The sequence below is a fragment of the Aulonocara sp. 'chitande type north' Nkhata Bay genome, linkage group LG18, assembly GCF_057382095.1.
Source record: "Aulonocara sp. 'chitande type north' Nkhata Bay isolate Kocher_YH1m ecotype deep benthic linkage group LG18, A_spYH_male_GT1.1, whole genome shotgun sequence".
In the NCBI taxonomy this organism is placed as follows: domain Eukaryota; kingdom Metazoa; phylum Chordata; class Actinopteri; order Cichliformes; family Cichlidae; genus Aulonocara; species Aulonocara sp. 'chitande type north' Nkhata Bay.
In genome coordinates, this window is record NC_141361.1 from 19837727 (window position 1) to 19845396 (window position 7670).

General features: G+C 40.2%; 1 protein-coding gene across 1 annotated transcript; it reads right to left on the bottom strand.

The window, feature by feature from the left end:
- Positions 1 to 920: 920 nt before the first annotated feature.
- kncn (kinocilin) lies at positions 921 to 7480 on the bottom strand. The gene is made up of 5 exons (XM_086271116.1): positions 6212 to 7480; positions 4104 to 4172; positions 3936 to 4007; positions 2443 to 2536; positions 921 to 1220 (listed from the first exon to the last, which is right to left on the bottom strand). Exons 1-5 carry the CDS (start codon positions 6357 to 6359, stop codon positions 1151 to 1153), a joined length of 453 nt encoding a protein of 150 aa, XP_086127242.1. The 5' UTR covers positions 6360 to 7480; the 3' UTR covers positions 921 to 1150.
- Between the last annotated feature and the right edge of the window lie 190 nt (positions 7481 to 7670).

Below are 7670 nucleotides of genomic sequence, written 5' to 3' on the forward strand. Positions count from 1 at the left end.
TTGTTGGCTATCAGCTAAATTAACTGGTAATAAATCGAGGATAGCTATTATTAGACCAACTTTTGGCTTGCTGTGGTAAAAGATGAGTCATCAAAACTCAAAAGGGTCACGACCTTTGCAGTAAGTCAGCTAGTTTGCACCTACTGAATCTATACATGACCGCAAAAGTGTGTTAGTAACAAAACAGTCCTTTAAATGTTTTAAAAGGGTTTAAACCTTCTTGTTGCCACCCAGGTTATTTACTTATCTTGTAAAATATGGACTATATTTGTATATGCAGTTCATTACGTGCTCCTCCACTGTCTAACTCCCAGACACAGGGGGATTGTGGTGTTGTGATTTGAGGTTTGACAATCAAGCTGCACCGCAGACTCCTCGGGGCTCCTGTTGTGCACAGCTCATGAACACAGCTCGGCATTATTCAGCCTCACAGCACGTTACACTTTTTTTGTTGCGCTTTCTGCCGGTGCTGTCCTGAATATCAATGTATTACGTTTCACTGCGGAGGGGGTGGGTGGGTCGCAGGTCACTGTGTGCACGCCATGGATGTTGCCACGTGTGTGTATGTGCATTCATTTATTTGTGTGTGTGCTACTCATGGAAATCACATGCAGGGGAATTGAATAATATCCAAAACCCATCATCGCTTAATGACTGTCATAATTTTATAATTGGTGGCATAGAGCATTGTACCATGATTAGAGGAGCTGCACAGGAGTTGGACTATTGGGCCTAATTTGCTTCACTCAGTGTCAGGATGTAAAATAGAAAAAAAACTCCACTAATGATCACAATCTCTGGATGTTTATTAGATGACATGCTGTTTTATGTATATATATATATATATATATATATATATATATATATATATATAATATATATATATATATATATATATATAAATATATATATAAATATATATATATATAATGAGGTGATCTCAGCTAACATGATGAGCTGATATCACATATGAACAGGAAAACGAGATTTATAAAGATCTACACAGCAGAGAGATTTACACAGCAGTACTTTTTTGTACTAAGTGTGAAGGAAGATCAATACAGAAAAATTAAACTTCTTCTGCAGAAGTTGCAACCTTCTGCATCCGGCTTCCTTCACATGGAGCGGCCAGTCTTGCTACGTGATGACCTCATGGCAGATCTTGATCTGAAGGCTTTAGTTTCCGTCTCGATAAGACATCCGGCATGTCCGCAGAAGTCCTGCAAAAGACAGACGGATCAGTCATGAGGGAGGCTTGCGTTGTGTTCGCTGAACTAAAACCTTTTCCTTGATATAACTGAGATTTTAGATGATCTGCACTACGTAATTCCTCATCTGTTAAATAACTGAGCCAAACAGTGCATCAGTGTGTTATCTGGTTTGTTTTTCTTGTTTAAATGAGACTATAGTGCTGAAGTGTGACTTCAGTTGTCTGTCTTTCAAGATGCTACACATTGAAAAGTACTCTCTTTCACAAATGTCAGTGAAGACCTGAAAAACTGCTTCGTTTTGAAGGTCAGTGCAGACTCTGCTGTCTGTTTGTTGTCACACAGGACAGCGCATGAAATGCATGATGACATGATTGAAATATATGTGGTAGCGCCATTGCCATAGTAACAAAATTAAAAGTGAGTGACTTTGAAAAGGAGGTGATACTTGGTAATGTTCACTTTCAAAAACCCCCCATTCTCCTCTAAATTGCTTGTAGTCAGCCAACAAAAAGCCCCACGTCATTATGTAAGGCGTTTTGTTGATTCTTTTCTTGACAGTTTGGCTATGGTTTAAAAAAAAATGTCTTTAACTCTCAGAAATAATAAAGGTAACCCTTACCTGTCTGGATAAACCTAGTTAGAAAGTCATTCAAATGGAAAAGTAGAGACTGAAGTGCTGAAAGGAAGTCAACATTCTCTAAGTAGCGCATGTCATCAGTGAGACTGTCACATAGTAACATTTCAGTGTTTTTTCTCGATCTTACTTTAACACCTTAGTGTTTATATTATAATTTTTAAAAATAGCAAACAGTTAATTAATATAAGGCATAAAGAGCAACAAGAACTACCAATCGGGCGACACAGCAGATCTGTACATATCAAGATTCTGAGTAAAGCCCACGATAGTACTGCATGTGAGATATACTGCACTACTATGGAGCTGCTGGCTTGTGTATTATCACAGCTCTCAAAGGTTTTTGTAGTTTTTCCAAGATCCATTCATGCCCAGATTAGATTCTTATAAGTCTATCAACATGCTGACTAGTTTCTGCAAAATGTGATTCATACTGCAAAGCTTAGGAAATTAAAAGTACTCTTATATCCAGGAAACATAGCATTACAGTCACAGGAACTATATTACAGATAAGGTATATTGAAATGCCTTTCTGCTGTACTGTGGTACCATTCACATCCCTATTTTGATCATGTATAATTATCAAAGGAGACAGACCCCTCATCCGGGTTGGCTTCAGCTATTGTTCCAGCCTCCACAAAGGTTCCCATACGACTCTTAGACCGTTCCAGATTAATCTGACTGTGAGTCCCTGGCAAGACAACAAGAGAGCATGGAAGCATTAAGTGTAACAGTACATGTTTAACTAGCATGTGAAACAATGAGCACTAGATCATACTGAGAAGGGTTATACAGAGGGGAAAACACTTATTTGGATTGTATAGTCACATATATGTATATAACATGGGCCTTAACAATTAAGGCAGATAGTTTTAAATGAACGCTTAACTTAAACTAAAAAGATAATAACAGATACAGGTGTGGTTAAAAGTTTACATACAATCATTCATTCCTCATGGGCATGAATATCATGGTAGTTTGGGCTTTTAATGATTTCTTTGAATTGTTCTTTTTCCAGATTGGAATGATTGTACAGCGTACATGTACTTTTCCGTCGAGCTTGAAGTTGATGATTTTGGACCCGGGGCTTCTTTCTTGGTCACCACTCTCTCAGTCCATGTTCTCGTAACACTCACTTCACTGAACAGTAACACTGGTGTTCCAGCAGTTTCCAGTTCCAATGTTGACACATCCGAATAACTTGCATTTATGAAAATTGCTTGAACTGATTATGTTGGAATCTGTGGTTGTCTAGAAATCACTCCAAGAGACCTTTTCAACTTGTGTAAATCTACAATTCTCCTTCTTAGATCTTCACGGAGTCCTTTGGACTTTGGAGTGAGTGCTATCAAACAAAAAAATTTTAAGCTGGCAAAGATGATCGTGATCGCGATGACTACTGAGAAGTAAACGGACCTTGGCCTTGTCAAGTTAAAAGACAGTGCGCATGTAAACCTATGATCATAAGTGTAGGTATAAGCAGCTCATCTAAGTGCAAGAATATAGCTTCAGAGAGGGAATTTTAGGACGGGAATGCAGGCACTCCTGAATCTTCCTGTGATTTTGACCTTCACATATGATTTCAATAAGTTTTAATATGCAACATTTAACTCAAACTGATAAAACGAAACAAAAACACATAATTTGCAAATGTTTCACTCAGTCTGGTAATAGTTTCCATGTTTGAAGTCAGCATGTCAAAAACATGAACCTACTTTCACTGGAGCACAAACATGCACAGATGCACAGTTGGCTGCACAGCGCAAAAACTGTATGCAGACAAACGTTTCCCCTGGCTCATATTTGTTAACAATTAAGTGAAAAAAAAAGCAGTTAGGAAAGAAGGAAATTATATTATTTTTTTTAAGCGCACTCAGTGAGACATTAGACAGATGGCTGAAGCGCTCTCTCTGATAACAGCCTGAGCACAACATCTGCCTCGCTGCTGTCAACTGCAGTGTTTCTACAGGTGTCTGAGTTTTTATCAAACAAATAAGGCGCATAGACTCAATGCAGATCAGTATCAAGTGCCTTTGAGTGTTATACGATAGCATTATTAACTCACTGGCTCGCTCCTTCATTTCACCCACCTTCTCGTCTCAGTGTCTCAACTGGCTGATCAGGAGCAGGATTGGCAGGCGCGGGGTGCACTCTGAAGTTCGCTGAGGATTTTAGCCAAAATGCCTTTTATTGTTATCGTGAACACACTTACAAATAATAGCATCGAAAAATATACAGGTATATATCAAACTGCTTACCAAAGGATGGAAGGATGTGGTTGACGTTCAGCCAAGCTTTTATGAAGGGGTAGATTGCTATTAGCAGGCCTGGAAAGCATAACAGTCCAATAAATTTATTAATTAAGGCCTGGCTTTACTCTAGTTCCCTTATGGTTGAAAAGCAGCAGATTTACTGCAGTGTTAGTGCAGATAACTGTCACCACGAGAGAGGAAAGCATTTGGTGCTGCAGATGCAATGAGAAGCCTCATTAAAAATGGGCATAAATTGTAATAGTGTATTAAAAAATACAAATTCAATCACCTGCATGGACTAATTCACACCAATCAGTGTAATTTATTTTGTTCAGTTGTTTGAAATGCAATCTCACTGCCTCCTGCTCCCGTGAGCCTTAACGGCTCATAAAAATAACAGTTTTTAATAGAAGTTTCCATACTTGGAGACTTTGCGGAGAAACAATAAGGCTGTTTGATGAAATATCTATTCCCAAACTGAAATCCACTCGACAAAGCCTTCAGATTATTCTCAGTGCAGCAGCTACAGTGTGCGATGTTTCGTTCAGTTCGACTCAAAGTACAAAGTAATATCTGAACCGCTGGGCTCATGTGCCTCTCTGTGGCACTGTGCTCCAATTCAAACGTTATTGATTTCCCTCTATAAGCCAAAAGATCTGGCATTACACCCCCGGCAAGTCCTGAGGGTGGCTGTGATGCATGTTTGTGCTTAAAATGTCATGAAACTGCGGAAGGAGTAAAAACAATCTGCTGAGAACACTCTGTTCATACTCATTAGTCAGCCTATGTGTTGGAGGCAGCATCGCAGCACACAAGCCCCAAAACACATAATTAGATGCTACTCAGCTGCACAAATGCTGCCAAAGCGAATGTTTCTGTCAAGCGGCTGTGCGCAGTGTTGATTTGTCAGATTCTTAGTGCACATTACAAAGTCAAATTAGTTACTGAAAGATGATCAACTCATCAGAGAGGATGTTTTTTGTATTAACTATGCATGCACTCTGATGCCATCGTCCTGTGATTGAAAACCCTGCCCTTTTGCTCCTTCTCTCCAGGAAACCGGTAAAGACACTCCTTTATCTTGGCAGCCCAGTTCCTCTGGCTATCAGCTGGCTCCAGTTACAGCGCTGTATCAAATGAATGAGGGATGGAAAACTGACACTGACCGCTGATCTTTCACCTGAGTTTTTGACATTTCATTTAAAATAGATATTCCAGCGAGATATAAATGTGCGCTCCCTCACTTTTTTGGCCTTCTTGAATTGGATTTTTAGTGAATTAACAAATTAACTCACTCACAAAGAAATGCACTGTGTAATAATCTCTCCGGTGACGCACCATAATGTTTAGATACAACTATTACCTAAAACCTTCTGTTTAACCTCTTAATATACAACGTATCACTGGTAAACCCTCCCGGGCCAGGGTTGAATTTTATTTTAGCTACATGCTACATGTTAAATCAGAAAACTGTCTGAAATGTTGCATTTTAAATTTTGGCACTACAGTTTTTCTTTTAACGGCTTTTCCCACTTGAGCCTCTTGGCCAATATATCGATTGGACTCTACCCCTAACACCACATGGGTCACCAGATGACCAGGTGGCTGTTAAAAGGTTAAAAAAAATGTGAAAGCCACAGAAATAGAGCATAATAAAATACACTGTGTGGTAATAGCAGAAGTTTTAGCATCAAAAACTGCTTAAAGTACCTGAAGTAAAACTACTAATTTTGCAAAACCTTAGCCAATATTATTGTATTAATAATGTGTATTAATATGTATCAAATGATGTGTATAATATGTTATTCTGGGGGGCACAGAGAAGGCCAAACATATCATATGGGCTCTCTCAAAAGTGTGTAGTTGGACATCACACGGACTTTGTACTCAGTTATAAATTTCTTGCATGAACCTCTGTTGTATGAAAGTTCAGGGCTGCAGTGCATGAGAGACAACAGATCTGTCATGACCTCCTGAAAAATGTCATAAGTTAAAAGTTACACACAGCAATAGCAAAAAGCAGGTTTAATAAACAAATGTAATCCAAATATCCAGAATCGGCTTATTACCCTCCCTATAACTGCATCACCTATAAAATCTTAAGACACACTCACCGAGGCCCCCCGCTCCCAGGAAGATACCTCCGACTGCATCAGCATCGCATTCCCTGGATACCCCAATGATGATGCAGCCCGCCACAATGCTGAGCAGGGCTGAGCCTACCCGTAGCCCGTGGTACTCTCCGGTGCTGACAGGGTTCATTCAGCACGTGGATGCTCCCCGCCTGCTCCCCCCACCACATGCACTGTGGAGCCCCGACACTGTGCTCTGCTTTAACTTGGGCCCTCAACTTTAATGTCCCCGAGCCTCACCCCGCTTCGTCTTTCACTCTCAATGATGCAGAAACACTTTCTCTAGTTAAGCCTCAGTCACTATATTCTGTTTCTTAAGATACCTCATGCATCTTTAAAGATAGAGCTCTGGTTTCCATTGACATAGAAAATTAGAAAACTAGTGGCTCTGACTCTTTTGACTGTGAAACCCATGCTACAAATCTGATCATAGTCCTCCGGCATCAAGTATCAGGGCTGCAGCAAATACCCTAATTGCAATTCTCAAACTGTTAACAAGTCTTGTAGAGTTGCAATATGCTGAAACTTAAAGGCGAGGTATGGCAGCATGACTACAAAGGCAGCACAGAGGAAACTGTGACAGAGAGACAGTTAGATTACGCTACTTTTCTGATTTGCCTGTGAGCTTGAAGGGAATGTGTAATGAAAGGTTCAGAGAGTTCTCCATGTGGTGGGGGCCTGAAGCCATCCACAAAGGCATGCAGTTGCCATAGGAATAGCATATCCATGGCAACGGGGGAGGAAGGGTGGGTAGGGGGTTAGAAGGATTAACACCGGTGAGTAGGGTAACAAATGAGCATACTGGGTGGAAGAGAAACTGTGACACATTTACTGTTAAGAAAGTAAACTCCATCTTTTCTGGATGATTGCATGTATTTTTAATCAATGCTGGTAATGCGGGTCCTATGTGTGTGTGTGTGTGTGTGTGTGTGTGTTAGTGACACAGCAATTAATGGCTGACAATAATGACTCTTGACAGCCTTTGTGGCATGTCAACCTTTAAAATCAAGCTAACTTGCAAGGGGCTGCAAATCCCCAGGAGTGAACCAGCCTTCCAAAGAGATTTATCAAGTCCTTTGGGGTCATCCGTCCCCCAGCAGACCAGAACATAAAAATGCCACATTACACCAGAGACTCATGAAACATCCCCATCATGGTGTCGCAGAAAGTGAAGGAGCAGTTCTGAAGGACAGAGATGTAGTTTCTGCTCAAGGTATTTGTTTTTTCTTGCTGTCCCCCAGCAGAAAGAGAAGCACTAGAAGTCCTGAACCTCCTGATGTTTACAGATTCTGATGGGCTAACAAACTGAATAATAATACAGAGTCCTGTATACATCTGATCATTCATTAGGGAAAATAACCACAATTGTCCATGTATTTCTTTTCTGATTATACAATTCACAGAGAGGTTGGAGTCAACTGAGCACTAGAGGGTGCAAGGC

Coding starts and splice junctions, on each gene's coding strand:
- kncn (XM_086271116.1), bottom strand. CDS start 6,359: ATGAACCCTGTCAGCACCGGAGAGTACCACGGGCTACGGGTAGGCTCA. Junction 4,173..6,211: donor CCTGGGAGCGGGGGGCCTCG/GTGAGTGTGTCT, acceptor TATGCTTTCCAG/GCCTGCTAATAGCAATCTAC. Junction 4,008..4,103: donor CCACATCCTTCCATCCTTTG/GTAAGCAGTTTG, acceptor TAAAATCCTCAG/CGAACTTCAGAGTGCACCCC.